The sequence below is a fragment of the Dromaius novaehollandiae genome, chromosome 1 (genome assembly GCF_036370855.1).
Source record: "Dromaius novaehollandiae isolate bDroNov1 chromosome 1, bDroNov1.hap1, whole genome shotgun sequence".
NCBI classification, from domain to species: domain Eukaryota; kingdom Metazoa; phylum Chordata; class Aves; order Casuariiformes; family Dromaiidae; genus Dromaius; species Dromaius novaehollandiae.
The window spans coordinates 112,375,162-112,398,603 of record NC_088098.1 but is presented as its reverse complement, the minus strand read 5'-3'; the positions used below and the strand labels follow the sequence as shown (position 1 = coordinate 112,398,603).

Genomic DNA, 23,442 nt, shown 5'->3' with positions numbered 1-23,442 from the left:
TTTTTTGTAAAAGCACTGTATATTTTGTTAAAACATCCACGGCTGGACAGCAGCTAGGAAGACTGTCTGGAAACTGGAATTAGGTGGAACCCTGCAGAGGGATATTCAAGCAACGAGGCTCATTTAGAAGAAGCAAAGGCACAGAAAGCTAGGAATAACAAAACTTGAGTGAGGAAGAGCAGGGGACTTGCTTGCAGCAGCACACATCCAAATGCCAAGCCTCACAGACCAAAGATACTTTGCTTACACAGCCAGAGAAGACTGTAGGGTTTTTTTGCAACTAAAGAAACCACAGGAAATCATTGAAGTAGCAAGCAAAACAGAGAAGATGACCTAAACTGGATGGATATGAAACGGCATGGCAATATTTGTTTTCAAGTAGTTTTATTATTCAGTATCATCCAATAGAGCAGGATTTCTCTATTTAAATTTCCAAATGTATTTATATTTACAGATATAAATAAAAGATTATGCCAAATATGTCACTCAAGTTGGGTAAAACCTATTATGGAACAACCATGCTCCTGCTAGACTTTGAAACAAGTTGGAAAGCAGAGACTTCAACATGGCAGTACAAAAAATTAGTATGCCAGTCTGTTAGGGAAAATACCACTTTGATAGACGAAACCCCAGCACCAAGCTACAGCTTATTTTCAGTCAGTTTACAGCATTTCCTATTCAACTGCACAAGTCAGGAACCTCAGGGAGTATATATTAGTGAATCAAATTATAAGAAGTTATGTGTAGTACACTGCTCAAGAAACAGATCAGTAACAAAGCATAAACTGAAGAGACCATGTGCATACATTTATTCTAAGTGACAGCTCTAGGATTCTCAGGCGTGCAGGAAAATTGTTTGGTGGGGGGAAAGAGAGAGGCTTGGAAGAAGGTAGTCAGTCTTCTGTGTGAGGAAGGAGAGAGAGAAGGTAAGAGAGTTATATGAGGGAGATGAAGAAGTACTTTGACTGAAGGAAGGGATCTGGGAGAGTGGAGCACCAGTTTCAGAGAAGGCTGCGGGCAGCAAACTGCTGCAGAAGCAGGGGCTCTTGGTGGCCTGTCAGTGGGGGAAAGATTTCTTCACCTTATTTGGACAGCTACTAATTGCCAAAGTCTAATCCAAGGAACAATAAAATTGCCAAAAATACATTTGTTCAAGATATATCATGAGCAAGAAAATTCAAGCTATTTAATATTTTGGCATTTTCTACAAAGTGAATGACTAGTCTGTAATGTTTTCTTACCACACAATTTCATTTTAACTAGTATGATGCTGAAGATAATCATGACAAAAAGGCTAATCTGTATAATCAGTATATATACAATCAGGACATTTTCATACAGAATTTGTAAAGGTTTTTGAAGGTAACTAGAGCATTTTTGCTAAGCAATTTGACCTGTGACTTCAGGAATTCTTAGCAAATATCCATGAATTTTTGAGTTCTTAGAGGTCTTCATGTTAAATACGTATAGTATTGCTTCTGGGTGAGACAGTGACACTTTTATCCGAGTAGAGCCTTATCTGAGTAGAGTCTTACTGAAATCACTTTTAATCTCTGATAAGGGAACAACATAAGCTAGCATTGACAACTGTAGTCCTAAATAACATGGCATGTTATACTGTAAATACATTTTTCTAATCAATATACAAACTACTTTAGTCTTTCTTTTGTTACATTTAAAAGCTCTAATGGAATTCACTGCAGTTTCTGAGAAATTCTGTACTCATTTTCACATTTTCTAAATTTAAACTAAAAATATATATTTATCAACATATCTTAAATCCAGCTGGGGTTTCTCAAATACACTGCTAAAACAGTATTTAATAAATCTTAAAGTCTAAACATTCACAAAACTGTATTTTTAATGTGAACTTCTACATTAAATGTCCACATTTTTATACTATTCTAAAAAGATGAACATTTATAAAGTACTGTGTTAATTCTTAATTCAAAAAATTTTTACCAAGTGCTGAAACAGGGCTTTAACATAATATATCAGATACCTGTAAGATACATTAAACCATGTTAGAAGGTCACCTTGCAGTAAGGTAAAGATTATCATATGCTATTAATACCTTGACCTTTGGCATAAATGTCACAACTTGATACGTAAAGGCAGAAAGTTATAGGAGTTAAAGACAAAAAATGTCTTGTTGCTGATATCATTACTTACATTATTGCAACATTTAGAAATTTTAACCACACAGATTGAGGCCATGCATAGACAGGAGTTGTTATTTTGACCATGAATTGGAGCTCAGACAAATCGTTGAAGCAGGCAATCCTAACAAATATGGTAAGCTGAATTTCCGAAGCTGTCAATGAGGGACTGTAAAAGCAGTCCTCACTTGCCCCAGTGCAAGAGAATGAGATTCTTGCACTGTGCTTCAGGCTAAATTGCACAGCCTCACAACTGTCACAGAGGGTATACATATAACTTGACTGTGTTTGAAATCTGGGAATTGATGCTAATAGGAAAAGTGTATGAATGATGCACAGAAAGATGGTACAGTGAAAATGTCATAGGAAAATACGCCTTTTAGAAGCAAACTGAGGACACAAATTAGTAAGACTAATTAATACACATAAAGTTTAGATAATTTGTTAAACAAATAACATTGAAAAGTAGAATCTCTGCCCCTTGCTTTGATCCCCCTTTTGCCAAAGTTCTCAATACAAGTCCTTTCATTTCTTCCTGATATACAAGGGTGTTCAAACTACCTTTCAGGTCAGAAAAACTGCTGACAGATTTTAATAGAGTGAAATACGTTTTGCCAGCATTCTACTGCTGATTTTACCATAGCATGTATTTCCCATTTCCTGTGAGGTTCCATGGTACCTAACAGAGTAAACATTTCAGAAGTCTCTGCAGAACGCATTCTACCAAATGACACTACCAAATGACTCCAGCCTATGACGTGTGGCTGTAGCACTTGATGTATCAACAGATGCAGGATCACTATTTTGTCAAACAAATGAAAGCTATTAGAACATGTTATTAAACAGTTAGCAGATAATACAACTGATATTTAGACAGAAGCTCATGAAACAATCTTTTGTGTAGTGGAGACAACAAATGAATATTCAAGTCCAAGCAGTACTGATACCATAGAAAATGCTGCTCTATAAAAGTTCCCTGATAATTTCAATCTTCATTAGTGTAACAGATGGAATATCATCACTGATGACTAAATGGAAAAAACTAATATTGGAAGTGAAAAAAATGTCATTTCCAAACTTGTATGGCTTTATTTCAGACAGTAGATACAACATCACCACCTAGAGAAAGTACTCAAAAAATATCTACTTTGTGCATAGCTAGTACATTAGCAGATGGATTAAATGGGAGACAATTTTTAAGTTGGAACTATGTATTAGGTAGAAGAAGGATTATCCATTTACAGAATAAAAACTCCATACTTATTTAAGCTCATATTGTCAAATAATTGATCATATTAGCCATGTTCTTAAATAAAAACCCCACTTTCCCTATCTTTAAGCTTTTAATACAGAAGAGGTATTAACATTTACATTTAATTGACTTTTTGTCATCTCTGAAGAATGCAAAAAGCAACAATTTTGTCTCTGCTGACTTCATTCTGCTCTACTGCAAAGTGACTTTAAAGTTTCACTGAGAGGAAAAATCTGCAGAAATGGGAGAATTCTGGGCTAGTGTAATACCAATCCAATCATCCACATAACATGTGGATGTATGTAAAGCCATTTGGGTCCATTCTTGGGAAAAGAACATTTAATCTGTCTTCCAACAGAGGCACAAATCCAAAGGGCCTTTTGGCCACGTGGCTGAGAGTTAATATTGAGCTGCCAATAAAACCAGTGATCTAGCTCCTTGTGACTTAACGGAACGGTAGTAAGCATAGCTGAACATGCAGTGGAGTAGATGGAGTAACCCCAAAACATAAGCAAATTTCTATGCATCAGATGACTGTTGAGAGTACACTATTCAGTGCTAAAGTGTACTTCACGCTTTGCGTATGTCACAGGGTGTAAGTCAGTACATTCCCAACAGTACTGATTGCCTAACATTTAAGGCCAACCCCATGCTTCCCCCACACTCTTGTGTCTATTTATTTACCTTTTCCCTGCTATCAAAATATTCTTACTTTTCAATTTCACATCCTTAACATGGAAAGCCCATTATGCCTTACTTGAAAAAGACCCTAAAATCAAAGCTGCTCTGCTTATGTCTGTGTATGCAGGATGGCTGGAGTGGTGGCCATCAGCCATTGCTGCATCTCAGCTGCTCAACCAATGCCCAGCTGTCTACTCAGCCTGTGATGCCTGATTGAATTGTTTGCAGAGTGTCTCAGCTGCATAGTCCATTGCAATGTGAGAGCTAATTGCAGCAGGCTACATAAATTGTTTTGGCCTGCAGGCATGAACTAAAATTATAATGGCAAAAATATTCTATGACATCGTATTTAGAAGCTGTTCAGACAATATACAGGTGAAACAGGTTATAACTATTTCCTTCAATAAGCAAGGAGACTTGCCTCTTACATTTTTCCAACTATTCGAAGAACAAAAATTCCTGAGATTAGCATACAAAGACAGTGATTTGTATAGCTCAGAAACAGAAGGAAATCTCTTGGAATCAATAAAAATATCCTAGATACATTGATGCTCCCTCTCTTTTGGGTGATTCATCATTCAGATAGAGCTGATCCTTGATGAGCAAGAATATAATAGAGCTCTCATTACTATCTCAAAAGAAAGGGAACACAATTCACCGTCATTTACTATAACACTGCTTCTTTTTATGCTGTGACAATAGCATATACAAGGATCCAAAATTTTTTCAGACCCTTTTTATTAACATTTGTGACAGCCAAAGTGGAGTTAACAGGCTTGGGAAAAAAAGCAGAGTTGACCTTTCAAAAAAGCAAGACAAAACAATTTTCCAAATCCTTTGCCTACTGCTTGACCACAATCACTGTGAAAAATTCTACAAGCTCCAAATAGTTGTCATTTGCATGCCACTATAAAGTGAATCAAAACTTGGCAAATAATTTAATTGGTGGTCTAGGCTCTGCAATATTTAAAAACAATGTCATGGGAAATTATACAGGGACCAGATTATGATTAGCCAGATTATGATTGCAACAGTACATGGAAGGAAGCAGAAATGAAGATGTCATTATTATAATGTTAAAATGTCAAAAACCTAAGGTCTTTTCACCTGTGGATACAAGTAGAACAGTGTAAGATATTTCAAAGACATGTAGTGAATGTCTATCAAAGATATATAATATACAGTATTATTCAGTTTATCTTAAAATTAACTCCTGAGTTTCAAATTCTTTTTTTTTTTTTAGATCAGTTACACCATATATAAGGCAGCATCAAAACTGAGTATGGGATCCTGGACCACGACCTCTCTGCATTCATTTTTCTTCCTTTATTCATTTTATATGTTTAGATTGCAAATTCTTTGGGGTAAAGATTGTAATTTCTGACACACTCTGCACATAGTGGAGCTACTCTCTCAAATACAGCTCCATCTGTTATTGTTATTTGTATTCCAAAACAGGCCTTGAAAAGAATTGCAAACAATCTTGGTCAGCTTTCACAGTTCTGCTAAAATTAGGTACCAGTAAAGTACAGTGTGAAACACTGCCCTCACATCTCTACAGTATGCACTGAAATCAATGTTTTGTATCAGAAAATCAGGACATGGTCTCTTCGGGGATGTATATAGATGTGTGTGTGCATGTCCAAAATCTATCTTCTAAGTTATTACATAACATCAAATCCATTCACCATCATTCCTTCTGTTCTACAAAAGCAACCCCTCCTCTGCCTCTTTTTACTGGGAAAAGGGCCAAGGCTGCTGGACGCACCAAGGTCTTTGGAACATGCCATCTGGAATTGCAGCTGAAAGGGGCATGGCCAGATTGGCATGTCAATGAGGGGACGCGCAGTGCTGGAGAGTCATGGGTTAGAAATGAAGAGGCAGAGTACATACACCACGCACAGAGCTTTGGCCTGACACTGCAGCAGCAGATGAAGCTCTACTCTTGGAGTAAATCTTCATTTCAATGCAGGCAAATCATTAAGGGTGAGCCAAACACCTTCTGGCACACATAATCACTCATTTACTCAGGCTCACCCACTCTCATATATTTATGAGTTATCAAGCCATAAAAAGATCACAGAAGTCATCCAATGTGACCTCCTGGAAAACTTGGTCCATGAAACTTTTATGAACCTTTAGCACAGGTTAGAGGAGGGGGAAATATCTCTTTTATTTCAAATTCTCAGTGAAGAAGAGACCACACGCTGTCTGGTAGGTTTTTTCAAAAGCTGACTTACAAAAGGAGAGAGGAAAAAGCTTCTTTGTTTCTGGTTTGAACTAGTTTGGCTTTAACTTTCAGATACATACATCTGATATATCGAAAGCCTGTATCAAAGTTGTATTTTTCTTAGAGATAATTATAGAGCTCTTACTCATTAATATTATCCTTCTTAAAACCCCAGTAGGGTTATTTCTTTGATCTATAACTTTGGCTCATTTTCCACTCCTTTGGACATTAATCATTTCAAAATCCAGAAAAGCCTATGTTCTGGTTGTAAGATCTATCATTTAAAAGAAAATATCATTTTGAATTCATGAAAGCTGACAATGACCTCCAACGCAGCTCTTCTTCTTTAGTGGTTGCTCTCGTAACAAGGCTATTATTTGCTAACAACCGTACTCAGTTCCTTGGGAGCACGTTTCTTAGATAGCTATCCCCAAAAGGACTATGTGGTCAGGACACTCAGTGCATCAGCTGTCAGCCTAGAGTCCGACACTAGCATCTAAGCTCCAGGAAGAAGTAAGGCACACACTCCTCCATTTAGTATCTAGCTACTGGCTATTTCTGTGCAGTGTACATGGCTTCTGAATGATGTCTGTGAGATAATTAATTCTCTAGAATTATGAATTCTTCTTTTAGATTGTGTAATGCCTAGGCACTGGAATGTTGAAATTGTAAATGCCTAAATCCTTATTGAACCTGACCTGTAAACAAAATGCAGCATTCTTAAAACTCTGGATTTCCCTGGATGTATTTCCTACTTTCACACAGAAATATTATCCAAAACTCAGATATTCACCAAATATAAGTGTTCGCTAATTTTCTTCCAGATGTCCAGAAGCTGAGTTTCTGGTCTGATGAGGCTAGCACTGTGAAACATGTATGGAGTAATTCTTCTGCATCAGTTCTGAAACACATTAACTATTAAGATGGCAAGCATATACAAAGGAAGCACAATTCATCGTTCATGCATCACAATTGTTGAGAGTGGAATATGCACCCATCTTTCTAGTGGGAATTTCCAAACATACCTCTAATGCCTTAAAAAGTTTATTACATTGACTCAGTCAATCTTGCTAGTAAAACTTCTGGGATTTTTTATGCATACTGACTCATTCTGACAAGATCTGTTTTCAATGAACTCATGGCAATCACCATTAATTATATTATTGAAAAAATATTAATTGAATCTATTTCAGCTTTCCTGTTATCTTGTTTGAGAACAAGTCACACAGACTTCAGTTATCATTTCAACTACTGCCACATTCTGTTTTTTCTCCCAGACTCACAGAACTTCAGTGTTCTGGACTCTACTAGAAATAAACAAGTGAGTCCACATAATTTCTTGCCCATCTCTCATTCCTTGATAAGTTATATCTGTCACCTACGCAAACACATTTAAGGATGTAACTAGACAATGGAGGAACGTCAAAGACTGCAAGGTGAATGACTGGAAGCTGTATAAGGACTTAATTTGTTTTGCACAGTTACTACAGCAAGCTTCTGTAAATCTGTAAAGGGCCCACCATTAGTAGCCAAGGAAGAAGAAATCAAACAGGCCTGCAAGTATCCTTATTCAGTACAGATCGTGACATTCAGCTATCCTAGGAAGGCGACGTTGACCAGTTACATCTATCAGAGTAATTAAGGTCAAGATTTAGAAGGACCACAACTCCAGAGCAGCCAGCTACAAGCTTACTAATTATCATGTCTAAGCTTTTACAAAGTAAAAATAAAATCAAAAACAAAAACAAAAAACCCTGGTTTATGATTGGCAGATTACAGACAGTATTTATTTGGGTTTTTTGATTCCTTTTTTTTTAATGAGAGATAATAGCACTCTGCAATTCCACAAGGACAGTCTGCTAATCTCAACCATTGTTTGATCCAAGTAACCTAACACAATTCTTTATTAACCAGGAAAAAGTTGTGACTTAGTAATAAATGTTGATTGAAGATTTCCAGAAGGGACAATAGTCGTATTAGCGAGTACTGAAGTAAAACCGTGTTCCATATAGGAAAAAGTAATAGTTGATCAATCACAAAGAATAGGTACCACTGACTGATATTTAATTCAGCACAAGTAGCACATTCAGAGAACTCCATAAACCAAAGAATCCCTGAAGTTATGCAGTATTCAAGTCTTCAAATCCATTATATTTTGGAAAGGGTAGAAAGGTAAGTGGGAGCTGTAATATAACTCATTTGTTACATAATATGCTCTTGGTATCTCCTTTGATCAAATGAGTTTTGTTTTTGTCATTTTACTGGGAACAACATATACCATTACTATTTTTCTCTCAATAATTCTTTATGCAAGATTTCAAGTTTATGGAACTGTCAAGTACTTCAGACAGAACATCTTGTAACTTTTTTACATAACTGACAAATCTGTAGGGATTCGAGCTTGTTTATATAGGGTTCAAATTAGAGTGGCTAAATATCTTTAAACTTTATGCTTTTAAAACCTCTATGTTTAGTTATAAAAAATCCCTAAAATTACGTTGAATGTTTTTTTCTCCCTTAAGATCAGTTTTAAACGGAAATGAAGAAATGAAAATAACTGCCACATACTAGACGAATAATTTGGCACCTGGACAGCAAGTTTTATCTAGAGGTGTACTTGCTTTTTAGCAAAACAGGAAAAAAATGATTGAGGAGCTATATACTAAATTAATAAAACGATAATTAAAAATAACAACAACATTTTCTGTGTTTTTTAATTATTATCATGTTAATGTTAGAAGTAGAGAAGTTTTTACATCGTTTATGGAAAAAAATCTATATTGTCCCTAAAGATATGCTTAATTGAACAAAAACGTTGATAAGTGCAGTCTATGCCAAAAATGTGTTTAAACTGGTAAAATTCCAAAGATGATTTCACTGAATGTAGATATTTTTTATATTTATGCAAGTATGTTGGGTGATTGGACATTAATTCAAATATTATCACATATAAGTAGCAATTTCAATGCAAGTATACATTACAAAAAAACCCAGCCTTCCTCAATTCACCTTTTCCTTCTCTGTTTATGTGCAGAACATTGCCGTATTATTCAATAATTCCTCAACAATTTAATCACTGTCAATTTTCTTCCCTCTTCACCAAATTTGTTAGGAAAGCAAGAGTCAAGGCTTTGGCCCTGTAGAGTGTTTGGGGACCATGGAGCAAATGTAGCGTATTTTTACAGCTCAAGAACACATACAGTATTTGAGAACATTTATTCAGTATTCAGCAAAAACTCTCCTGTGAACAATACATGAAAGTCCTTCATTGGCAAGAAATAAAGGAAACTATATAACTGTATTGATTCACATTCCTTTCATATTCCATGTACAGTGCATCAACACAGTAGTAGCAACTGAATATAGTTTTTAGATTGGTCTTCAGTATTTTTCAGTTGAACCTCCATTCAGATGCACCACTGTAGATGCTACCTAGGTGACAATGACAAGTGTGGAGCATTTAACCACCTATAGGTTGAATTAAAAATATAATACTGTGCTATATGAGCACTAGAAAAAGATCAGATTTCAACTGCATAAATGGTTTTCAGCTTGTTTCTGCAATCTGATTTCATTTTTATTTTCTGATATAGCAAGTTATTTTAGGAACTTTCCAAACATAAGTGAAAGGTTACATTTGTAACCTCTGAACCAAGTTGAGTCTCTGTAGGTCAAAAAGGTCACTTGTCTTGAAATATTTAAGGAAGAGAGAGACTGCTTTTGTTTTAATGCAAAACTACTGGAAAAAATATGACATAAATACTGTTATGTCACTCTAAAATGGAAACTACAGTGCAGGCAAATGGTAAAGACAGAGCCTCACACAAACTGTCTCAATTCCAGGAAAGGTTGAGTGGGATACCAGACCAGACAAGACATTCTCTTTCAGAACAATAAATAATGGACATACATATTTCCTCAATGTACAGTAATTCCCTATAAATGCAGTGACTCACTGCGTATCTAATTTCCTGACTGGCATGATCACTGTTTGGTTCTGTCAATTAGTTTTTTAAGTAACAGTTATGAATATGCAAACAGCTGTGAGAAGATTGTCTATGATTTAGCTGTTTGATTATCCAGACTCAAAATACTGGTTTAGCCAGCCATAAGGGTACTATCTCTTTAACTAAACTTAACTTAACTTTAACTGAAGCAGAGAAACTCTGTAGTTTCTGCAAAGAAATTAAGAAGAAAAACCTTGTGCACCACTAAAAGGAAATTATTTCAGCCCCCCCCCAACCCTCGTATCAACAAATTATCTACTTTGCTGCAAATAACATTACCTTCCTCCTTACAGCTTTTCCCCATAGTAACTGACTGTGTTCATTCTCATACTACATTCTTTCCCTACTCAACTGACATTTGTAATAAAACATGGAAGTGGAGAGAGGGCTCAATTTGTAATTATACACTGCCTGCTCTGTATGAAGAATGTAAAAAAAGGGGGAAAAAAAAGAAGAAAAACAGAAGTGGGAAAGAAAGAACTCCAACGTGTTCAAAAATATTTATTTTAGATTTCTACAAGCTCCACTGCATTTTGAGAAATACTAGGCAACCAATAAGGACTAAAGCCAGCAATACCTCTGTAACCATAGACATGACGATCAAGAAGAAACTGAAAACCTTAGTAGGGATTATTTATGAAAATTTATGCCTGATCAAGTTAATCATCTTTCAGAATTTAAATTGCCTTTTTTTCATTTTCAATTTTAAATTTAGAACTTCTATGTCTCTGTTATTACCCTATATAATAGTAGTTCCTTCCAATTCTAAAGGAAGCATATCAATTTTCCTCTAAATTAATTTTCTACTTATGAAAAGAATATTAGCCAGACAATACATATTTAGATATTTTAGACATTAAAAGCTGATTTACCTTGTCACCTTCAGAGAAAGTTACTCCATCAATGGCTCTTTTCCAAGTAATCTCTGGGATAGGTTCTCCTTCTGCTTCACAGATGAGGGTTGCTTTCCCATTCTCAAATGTGGTTTCATTTTTGAGTTGTATTATTTGAGGCTGTACTGTTAAAAACACAAAATACATTACTCACTGTGCACAAAGACTATCATGTCAAAATTCATTTTTTTAAAAACCACTCTTTTGAAAAAGACACACTTATGTTCACTAGTTTAAGATTTACTAAAGGTTTAACATTACCATTTATGAAAGCAAGCAACTTTTTGGACAAGTTGCACAACAATTTCTGTATGTCTGAAAGCCACAAGACACACGCTACCCATGTCAGCAGCCTGAAGGAAGTAGAGCTTTGGAGCTTTTGGGGCAGTTTGCAGGCAGGATGTGCCAACAGAGCCCCAGAATTTCCATTGTAAGTCCACTGGAGAAGGAACCTGACCAAGGCTTCCTGGTGAGCTTGGAAGTCAGTCTCTCCCAGCTTCATTTCCTCCCAAAGCATACGATTCAAATGACTCATATAAAACATAACTTTGTGGTTGATCAGATCTCAGAGTATTTGTATTATAGCTCCAACTGAACTTCATGCTAGCCACAAATGACTGGAAATAGAGGAGCTACACCTGCAGAATGTCTCAAGGTACTTGAACTTGGTTGTCTACTCCTTCAAATTGTTAAAATGGTCCCCGGCAAAGGTTTGGAAGCTAGTGTTTCATGTCAGGGCACTGAGAGCATTACTAGCCCTTGCTATCCCTGCCCACCTCCCCAGGGCCTCCTCTCACCCTGTCCAGGCCCAGGACCCCACTTCAGGTCAGCCTCGGGCTGTGAGTTCCTGCCCCAGCAATGCCACCATAGTGGTGCTGGTCTACAGCCCTGCTGCAGCCCTGCCCCTGTTTGGCCACAGGCCCCACCAGTCCTGACCTGTGGGCTGACTGCCTGGCCTGGCCTTATCCTGGCCCTGTTACCATAAACTTTTCTGACGATGTACACTCCTGCTTGAACCTGGCTGCCGTGACTGAGGCTGCCCTGCTTGTCCTCTGGGATGGGTCTTTGCCCGTGCCCTCCCAGCCATGCTGTCACACTTGGATCCTGGCTCCTTGGTCCTTAGGCAGCAACTGTTCCTTGCTGCTCCCTGACATTTCAGGAATGAAGCAAAAATTCAATGTTTCTGTGATGATTCTGCATCTGGAGAAGAATAGCCTCAGGCACCAATACATGCTGGGAACTGATCGGCTGGGAAGCAGATTTGGGAAAAAGACCCAGGGGTACTGGTGGACACCAAGTTGTCCAGGAGCCAGTAATGCACCTTTGTGGCAAAGGCCAACAGTGTCCTGGGCTGCATTAGCCAGAGCATTGCCATCAGGTTGAGGGAGGTGATCCTTCCCCTCTCCTCAGTCCTGTTGAGACCACATCTGGAGTGCTGGGTCCAGGTCTGGGCTCCCCAGTACACGAGAGACGGGGACATACTGGAGTGAGTCCAGTGAAGGGCCATGAAGGTGATTAAGGGACTGGAGCATCTGTCATACTGGAAGAGACTGCGACACTTGGGACTGTTTCGCCTCAAGTAGAGAAGGTTTAGGGAGGATCTTATCAGTGTGTATAAACACCTGATGGCAGGGAGTAAAGAAGAAGGAACTGCATCCAGTGCCAAGAGAAGACACAATGGACACAAACTGAGATACAGGAAATTCCATTTAAACAGAAGAAAAACCTTTTTCTACTGTGAGGGTGGCTGAACACTGGAACAGGTTGCCCAGCGAGGTAGTGGAGCTTCCATCCTTGGAGATTTTCAAAACCCAACTGGGCATGGCCTTGAGCAACCTGCTTTAGCTGACCCTGCTCTTAGTGGGGGGATGGACTAGACAATCTCCAGAGGTGCCTTCTAACCTCAACTATTCTATGATAACCTGTGCTTGTCTTCCAATATTAATTATTGGGAGAAATACAGAGTTATTAATATTCTTGGACTTTGATCTTCAAAAATATCTTCCTGTCTTACACACTTTACTGAATTTAGCAAAGTCTCATGACAATGAACATAGTACTAGTATTAATAACACTCTTGAGAACTGAAGAGTCCTCTGATACAAAGTTTTTCATCTTTACTTACTGAGTAAATTGATGGAAAAATACAGTTAAAAAATCTAGATATCTGTTTGCATTGTTCAAATCATCCCACTTTATAACCATTGGTACAGAACAACTACAGCTCTCAATCTGTACTGTACCCTGTCAGTTTTTTTCCACATGCAATACAATTCATGGTTACATGTGAACAATCTTGTTTAGAGGACTTATCTGTTGTATAACTACGCATAGAGTGTTACTGTCTTGGACAGCATTCACATATCTTCATTAAAAATTTTGACCATATATATTTTACTCATATATAACCATTAATAATTTTCTCCGAATCTATCCACTTTACACACTGAATGAGAGATTCATCTTGTTGGAAAGACTAGTATGTAATCATGTAGCTAGAGTGTGATTCAATATGTTTACATCCCAAAGCAGTGAATTAAGTTTACTTGAGTAAATTTAATTTTGGCAGCTTTTTAACATTGATTTTGTAAACATTAATGATACTTATTGAAAATGATGTATTTTGCATATAGTTTTATTAAGTTTTGTTTTTAAGGAAGCTGATTTTAAATCATAGCATACATACTATAATAAATGTAGCTCTGTCCACAGCACAAACTTCATTGAGTTGAAGGACATATGGCTCTACTATAGTGTATTCCATATGAAGCAGATAATAAAGGGAGAGGTAACCCCTTTTCTAAGGGGGTTACAAATGTATATGCTAGGCAGAAAAGTAATGTTGGGTTATATTAGTAGACCAAAAGAGGAAAGAGAATCATTCAGGTTGGAAGGGACTCCAGGAGGTCACCCTGTCCAACCTCCTGCTCAAAGCAAGGTCAACAATGAATTTAGGCCAGGTTGCTCAGGGGTTTGTCAAGCAGTATATTGGAAAACTCCAAGAACTGAGACTGCACAACCTCTCTCGCCAACCTGTTCCAGTGCTTGACTGTCCTCATGGTGAAGAATTTTTTTTCTTTTGTCCAGTCTCCTCCTTCATTTCATGACCACTGCCTCACAAATGTTGCATTCAGCATCACCAAGAAAAATAATAAAATCAGGTTCGAACATGCTATATCCAGATAATTTTTTCTGCAGCCAAACATTATCTACCTCTCTCTTTTATCCATTTCCTCCCACTGTTCTTGGTCTTATTCTTCATTTTTTATCTCCACAGTCCTCTGCTGCTTGTCTATTCCCTGTTTACCCTTGTTTACGGATAAAATAGTGTGTGTTCACTGCATAAAAATGAAAAATAGATTATATTTTCCCTAACAAAGTGTTGCACTGATATCCTGTTTCATGAAGATTTTATCAGAGGCAAGTGTGTTTGTGTGCAGGAAGGAAATACTGTGAGTGGTCAGGGACTCTTGAAATGTCAACTAGATCCAACTTTACTGGATACAGTAGGAAGTAGTGAGCCGAGCATTACTGCAAGACACTGGTTTAGCTGAGGAAAGCTGTAACTTTCCTCAGTGGTAAGTCAGGGGAAGCTGTTTTAGATAAATAAAAAGAAGAATTTGATGATAACAAATAATCATGTTAAAATAAAAAAAAATAACTTCAGTTGCACTCTCACATTTATGATCATCCAAATGCCTATAAAATATTCTAGCTAGCATAATTCAGATACTCTATTTCTATAGCCATGTCTCCTGACTACAATATTATCTTTTCTTCCCTATATGTACATTATGACAAGACATACAACTTCCTCAAGACAAGCATGTTCTAAAACATATAGTTAAAACTCTGTCTTTTAAACTGAGACCTATATTCTAAATTTCTTTAAGATCTTCTTCAAATGGACCACAACAAGACACAAAGTTGCAGCTTGGCATTTCAGACATGAGCAGCTGACATTTAAAGGAATAAACACTGATTAATCATGGAATATAGCTAACTGACAGTTATTACTAGGGAAAAGAAGAGCGCTCAAATGGAGAAAGGATACTATTTAATGGCTTCATTTTTATAGGTTATAAATCATAATTTGCTATTGAAGTTTTTACACTGTTTGACTATCTTTTAATTACATTTACAACATTGGAGAATATTAAAAGAATTCTGTGTAGATGCAAGTAACAATATATATTCCAGAATGCCAAGATAAGTACTGACAGAAATACTGGAACTTTCTTTTTTTTTTAAAAGTTCTGTAAAGTCCCGTAAATGTTGTCTCTAAATTGATAAGGTAATTCTGAAACTGAATTGATATTTGCTTGCAGTACTCTTTAACAAACATGAAACAAATGGAAATACTGGGTTTTGGCACATCTGTCCTGGAAGCCTCCAGGTCTTTGCTGGTTTCTTTAGTCAAAAATATTGACTACTATAGATACAAAAGTGTATCTATAAATTATAAACTGATTGAACTACCTGACTGAAATGAAAGAAGGTTTGAGGTAGAAAGGAGTTATACTTGAGCTTCATGAAAACAATTTTACTCAGAAGGCAAAAGGAACTGCTCATTACTAGAGGTGCATTTCTAAAATGTTAAGAGTGATGCTAACATTTACAGGTTGGAAAGGTTTGTTCTTTGAGTGGAAAAGGTTGGTCTTAAGTTCTCTAACACTTTCTCAATAAAGAAGTTTTTTCATAAGTAATTGGATTAATGAAGTTTCTTTCACATTCCTCCCTTGGTCTCTCCCATATTTGTCTCAGACAAAAGGAATACCTTTTTTAACAGCGAGTCTAAGCTCATCGCTGTGTACTTTACAGCATTCTCCCAGGAATGGGAGCATAGGAAGAACATGCGTAGCAATCTGAGGTTCTAAATTTATTATTGGTTGTTTTCAACCAATTTCTTTACGAAGGCACACAATTTAGTGGACTCACATATCTTCACATATCTTTGACCAAAAAAGTTCATCAGACTTGAGAGCAAAACAAACATAAAGCTTGAGACAGTCCTGATTATACCTCATGAAAAGAACAGCCTTAAACTAGCTAGTCATGAATACAAACATAGACTTACTGGTGAGGGTTTTAGTATAGCCCTATAGCACTTTCTAGAAGGATCTCTTTTTTAACATGGAACATGAGGAATCAGACTCTTACACCGTGTTCCTGCATGGCAACATTTGACTCAAATAGCTGAACTGTAACCCTGTTCTTCTTAAAATTAGTGGTGCTATTTTGAACTTAGTAAACAAGTTAGAGCCCCAGAAGAAATCAACATATCTAAGAAACAAATTCCTGAAACACGTTTCCTGGCATAATCAAGACTTGCACACACACCAGTATCAAGCGGTGACTTTATCTATTCCATGTTAAATTTATGGATGAAAGAGTTAGAAAAAGCTACAAAGCAGAGACAAATATTAAAGATATTTTTAAAGAATTCAATGAAGAACACCCATGTTTCCAAGCAGTTCAAAAGGACTAAGCACAAAGGAATTTTTATCAAAAACCCTAGCTCAAATCCTAGGCATTAATATGAATGAGATCTTTTAGGTAGGTAGTATTGGATAACAACAGAGAGAGAACTGTACAGGGATAACAGGATGACGGAGAGAGACTACCTCATCATTAACAGTAAGAAATCCTCTGTGAGGGAAAGAGACCTTTTGTTATTCAAGATGTAAGGACGAAATACCTTTTTAAACACTGACAGTGGACAACTGCGGAATGAAACAAAAATCCAGGTCACACATGGAAACCAAACCGATGTAGATGTTTGATGGCACTAGGATAGGCATGTTCATTCAAAAAGAGAAGAGTACCTAAAAATTTCAATGCTGAATAATATTATTATTATTGCTTTATGGTTAAAAAACTGTTATTACAGGTTTCAACCCTGCCAGAGCCCTGTTGTAGTACAAAAAGTAGTCACTGCCCCAAGGAATTTGTATTTTAAATTAAAATTAAAAGATAACAGGTGGGTGAGACAAACAAGCTAAGGGAGTGGAAAAGAATAGAGTAATATAAATTAGTAGATCATTTTAACACAGACTGGCTGTTTGTGTACTATTTAGCTATAATAATTAGCCATCTGCCTTGCCATTTTCAGATTGCAGTTCTCTGAATGCATTTAGGAGGAAGAGAAATAGAATATGTTGTTAACTGTATATATGACTAGGAATTTAACCTGTGTAAAAGAGACAAGAGAAAAAGTGAAGTTCTCTGTAGGAGAAAATAAAACAACTTTGGTCCACATATTCAGAGCAAAAATAAGAGATGAACCTTGTAAAGGAAATCACACTGAGCTTTAGAGATTGCAAACAAGGTAAGAGGCTTCTATTTGGTACAATTCCCTGAGGTCAAACTAACAGTACATGGAGTATTATAATCTAATTGAATTATATCCAGTAGTAAAACACATGGGAAAAATAGCTCTAAATATACATACTCAATGATGTGCTCCAAATTAGCTATTACCACTCAAGAAAGGGACCTAGGAGACAGTGCAGACAGTTCTCTGAAAACATCAGTTCAATACTCAGGGACAGTCAAAGATGCAAACAGAGCGCAAGAAAAGGCACTGAGATCAAAGCAGAAGCACCACTGTGCTGCTGAATATCTAGGTTACCCCTGCAACTGGAATCCTGCATGCTGTTCTGTCCTTGCCATTTCACAAACAATATAATACAACTGGGAAGGCATAGAAACACATAGATCAGAGATTCAGAGTGGTTTCCATAGTGGCAGAAACTAAACAGACTGGAAGCTTTCAGCTTAGTAAAGAAATGAATTAGTGGCATATTAAAAAAAAAAAAAACAAACTATGTTTGATGTAGAGAAGATATTTCACTATTTAATGTAAAATGAGAATTATGAACCGAAGAAATGAACAGGAGCTAGACTTAGAAGAACCATAAGAAGTACTTTTACAGTGAAGGAAGAACTAATTTAAGGAGTTTACGGTGTTGTGGAAACAAAAAGGCTGTGTTGGTTCAAAAAGGATTAAACAAACTCATAGTATCTATTAAATCATTTGGATTTAGCTCTCTGGGGAGTCCCCAAATGACTGGATGTTAGAGGAACATATAAAGGGAATACTCACTCTTTTCTGGTGTCATTCCCCTTCCCTGTTCCATACATTTACTTGCATTAAAAAATTACCTTGCCATAGGCAAAAACTAAGCAAGTTTTAGCCATAGTTAAAATTGCTTGGATTGCATACAAAATTATTCCTGTCTGAAATGTACCTAAACTCATATCAAAACCAGTAGGTCTTTTCTATTCCTTCCACATATACATATATGTATATATATATATTTAGTTTTGGAAATACAACCGAATGAAATGATTTTGTTTCTCACAAAAGCCTTCAAGATTTTCTATACCTTGAGGCTAAGATGAGATTTAAAGTTGTATTTCATTTTTTTCCCTTTGAAAAGGGATTGAGAAGAACTCTCAGTCATTACAGATTAGCAAAGTGGCTCAGCGGTTAGGCAACCCCTTTTGGGGTGTGGGGGACTGGAAACAGCACAGCACATGGAAGGGCTGTGAAGAGTTTCCAAATAGGAAAGACAGAAGTCACACAGACACAGCTTATCTGTTCACCTTATTTAGGTCAAGGCTCCCACATCCCAAATGACAACATTATCCACAAAGCTGTTGGGTCTTCTAGTGGAGTTATCACCTTAGTTATCACCTCTCCTCCTGGAAGTATTTCACTTTTCATAAATTACCTGTAGATTTAACTGGGACTTGAGATTCAATTTCCCACAGTCCCAAGTACATGCCCTAGCTGCTGAAATATAGATGGTCTTTCCCTTTAGTACAATCTATATATAATTATTTACACAATGTAGAAGTACTCTAACAACAGTGATAGTAATATTATAAGTAACAGAAACAATACTTTTTTGTACGTTTTTCATAAGTAAGCTGTGGACTTCATCTGGTAGAGAGATTCTATGGGAGGATTTCTACATGCTCACAGAGGCCTACTCACTTTAATTAGGCTCTAAGTACACAAAACTTCAAAGAAATTAGTGTTCTATGTAAAACAGAGAATTATGAACACAGACTGGGTTGTAGGGTTTGGAAAGAGAAACAGGGTTTTCAGGTTATGGTTTTTTTTCCTTTGAAACTGTAATTTCTTGAGATGAGCCAATATTTTGTGACTACACCTGCAATCATGCACTTAAAAAAATCAAGAAACAGGAACAAACAAAAATCAAAACACCTCTGCATGGTGTTATTCTTATTTCTAAAAAAAACAGTTTAAAAGTCCAAATAACATGTTTTTTCCTTTCAGTAGTTTCACCTCTTTTTCCCATTGCTTTTCTTGCAGTCAACTTTTAGAGGAAAATCAGAGTGAATTAAGAATTTAATACTTCATTGTACTGTACCTGAATAGTACAGTAGCAGGTGTTGAAGACAGCCTTTTCAAAAGAAAATTCAGATATAAAGGTTAAAGTAGCCAACAGCAAGGAAAGTTTAAGCAGTAAAATTACAGTGTGTGGTTTGCTGCATCAGTAGACACCTCGCAAGGAACACTGTTCCACTGAAAATCATGAATTATAACTTCATTTCTCTCCTGTTTGCATATAAAAAGGAAGGATGGAATATACTATGCAATACTTACCAAAAACTTGAAGGAATGTCTGTTTTTTATCATTTCCTGCTTTGTTTTTAGCGCTACAGATGTATGGACCAGCATCAATATTTTTTATATCTCTTATTGTTAGTTCTGCATTGCTTCCTCTCAACATATATTTTTCATTTTCTTCAATAAGTTTACCATTCCTAAAAAAATGAAAAGGATGTATAAATCAACCAGTATCTTCCATAGGCTGAAAGAGTGTGCTATGGAAGCATCAATCAGTTCAAAATAATCTTTCCTGGAAGACAGTGCTATTATGCGATCCTCAAAACTGTGTTAACTAGTGTGACGTAAATTGGCAGTATGTACACAAGGGAGTTGTGTCTCAGCATGATGAAAATTGTTCTGCTGGATGACAGCTTTTCTTCATAAGAACGTGCACATGCTAGACATAACCAAATCATTTTGGACTATATTTTGATCTTCAGAACCCCCACCTCACAATTTTATTGTCAAGTTCTAAAATCTGTATCCATTAAAATATTATAATATCTTTATTCTTAAGCTTTCAATATTGACTTTACGGGAGAAACATATACTTGTGAACAAAACTCCACAATATACTGCTTGCACTCAAGGAAGGATAGAGAGAAATCAGTAAGACAAATAAACATCATATATACTTTCACGAGAGAAACATTTAGAAGTACATTTTCAAAGTGTGCTGTTGAAGTCACATCAGTAACAATGTAACAACTTATAAAAATTATTTCATATTACACGTAGAATCTATTGGCACATAAAGAATTCTTACAAATGATTTCTTCTCTGTGGCTGTTGGCTAGCCACAACTTAGTAAGAAAACACATCTCCAGACGTTACAATGAGTTCTGACCAGATGGTATAGAAATAACAAACCTGGGAAGAATTCTGATGGCTGATCAAGGCTTGACCAGTGCATTTCAGCACTTTGGCATACACACAATTATCACAGCTGGTTCTTCTAAAAAGATGTGGTTTTTTTTAAAATTTCTTCTCATTTTGCCTCATTTGCTTTAGGCTTCTTTTGACCGTATTTCTGTTGAACCACCAAAAGCCCTAACATCATAAGCACCTACATAAAAATTGCCTGAATTTTGTAAATTTTGATAATGCTGCTGACAGTGCCAAGTCTAGAAAACAAACTATTTGTGCAATGAAACCAATATGCATATGCCTAGTTTTATGGCATCTAGTTTTTTTGAAGAGCTGGGCAACAATGATTTTCATTTTCTTTCTGCTAACGTAATGCTGATAATTATATATATTACAGTATTTTCTAAAATAGTATTTTTCCTATAAATGAGAATATAATTTCTTTCTTGAGTAGATTAATGTCTGTTAACAGCGTTCCCCTGGCATCCATACAGCTTGCATGTTAGCAACATTTCTGAAGATAACTTCACTTATCTACCCAGTTCAACCCATTATGGCGATTTCGTTCTTTTCTTTTCAAGGCAAATCATAGAATTTGTATAGCAGAATTGAAAAGGTCTAATTTTTCCCACAGGTGTTTTCAAAAAAATTCCAGTGATTTCTGTAGGAGACAAAAGTCTATATCCAAGGTCAAAAATAATTTCCAAATGCCTGTCATCCCAAACATCATCTCTATCTATGATGATTTCTAAGCCAAAATGAGATTATGAGCTTTTCTCTGGAACCTCTAGGGAATGGGAAAAATTCATACTGATGCTGATATTATAGAAAAATAAAACATGAATAATGCACTAAAAGAGGATTATTTCTTTTGTCAGATAATTTTAAGTCCTGTCAGTAAAGATAAGGGGATTGATCCAGCTAAACTTTACTGGTGTAAATTATCTCCACATATGCAAACAATCATGTTGGTTTCAGTAGGACTATTCACATGAGTAAAGGTTACCAGTTCATGACTTGTAAATTTGAATCTTTATCTTGTCAAATTTAATTCTATTAGTGTATTCCTCCTCTGAAGGTTACAGGTTTAATACTAGCATAATGACATCAGCTTCCAGAGATATCAGTTAAGTGGTGAAAGCATGAGATTCTTGCAATCTGTGAAATATTTACAAAGTATATTTGCATGTTAAATACAACAGTAACTAAACCTGGTCAACCTTTCTTCATTGCTAGGTATTTCAAACTGACTAACCTGTAAGTGAACTAAAAGATTTTTAGAGAAACATTGTCACATTAGCTCAATTTCCTCCATTCTGCATTGAGAAGATCTTAAACTTTGTTGACACTTAGAAACATAAAATTCTAATTTTTAATTGACTAAAATATCAGTTGATTAGGTAGGTAAGACTAAAAAAGGACAGATCCAAATTATGCAGGCCTTGCTAAAGAAACTTCACTAGAGCCAATGAGAGATTTCTAGGTGTCATAGAGTATTTTTAAAAGTAACAAAGACACAGCAACTCTGAACTGTGTATAAAACAGACCTTTAATCTTGATGAACCATCTCAACTAGTACGGATGTACTTTACATATAATAATAATGAGAATCCTCCACCAGAACTGAAGTAGAACTCATTCCCACCCTTTGTATCAGTCACGATTTTTCTGCCTTGCCAGGATACTCAATATACTTTAAAATGTTTTAAGTGGAAAAAAACCATTTCTTATTCTTTCTATTCTGTCCATTTTGTGGTTATGGCCTACCTCACAATAAGACTACCTGCATGTTATTTATCTTGTTCTCTGTTATGATAGCTTGCATCTCTCCATACTTTTTATCTTAGCATAGCTATATATTCAGAAAACACATTTACATTGAGTAACTTAATTACACACACCCATTTCACAAATGAATAACATGAGACAAATTAATAAAGTGGCTGAATTCACATTGATAAATAGGACAGTTGGTAATAAAATTTGACCTCATCATTCTCAAAACTTGCTCCAGCCAAATATTGCAATTCTTCCAAAAATCAATACTTTAAGTAATAAAATTCAAGATTTAATTCCGCTTGCTTATTATGAAAAAAACTTTAATAAAGCTGAGGTTAATATCACCTTACATCCAACATCAGAAATTACACTAAACAGGACAAAATTGGGGATATGACACCTTGGCCATTAATTCTGAGAGACAGATTCAATTAGGTTTTCAATGGCTGACATTAATATCTAATAAAGCAGTTTTGATAGAATTTGCTATCACTGCAATGTTTTCTACATTTTTCTCAAAACCAAGAAGGATGAAACTGACCTAGTTTTCTTAGACTCATTCTAATTTCACAAGAAAAAATATTTGAAATTTTCTAGAAAACTAAGGTCTTTATCTTGCGATATCTCTGAGGCAAACCCAAGGACTAGGAGAAGTTAGCAGCAGATTCTGTGTTCTATTAACTGGCTACCAAATTGTGAATGAAAAGGGACCTGAATAGTTAAGGGCAGAGATTTCAGAAATTTGATTATAGTAGCACTGGAATACTATTTAGAATCAAGTTTGCTTCAACCTAGACAGAATAGATGAGCTCCTCCCATCTTATATTTTCTGTTTGTATATCAATAATAATATCCTGTCACAGAGATCGGGGGCCTTTTCTATCAAGCACTTTACAGTCCCTTGCTCCCAGCAAGTCAAAAAGGAAGAAT

At 36.1% G+C, this 23,442-nt stretch overlaps 1 protein-coding gene across 2 annotated transcripts in view; it reads right to left on the bottom strand.

Annotated features, from left to right (window-relative positions):
* The window catches only part of NCAM2 (neural cell adhesion molecule 2), a 321,358-nt gene that overhangs the window by 114,990 nt on the left and 182,926 nt on the right, over nt 1-23,442 (bottom strand). For both annotated transcript variants that reach the window (XM_026108971.2, XM_026108972.2), the window contains exons 7-8: nt 19,861-20,021; nt 11,202-11,347 (exon numbers count right to left, since the gene is read on the bottom strand). In XM_026108971.2, the coding sequence (XP_025964756.1) occupies nt 11,202-11,347; nt 19,861-20,021 (307 nt within the window). The remainder of the gene's footprint in view (nt 1-11,201; nt 11,348-19,860; nt 20,022-23,442) is intronic.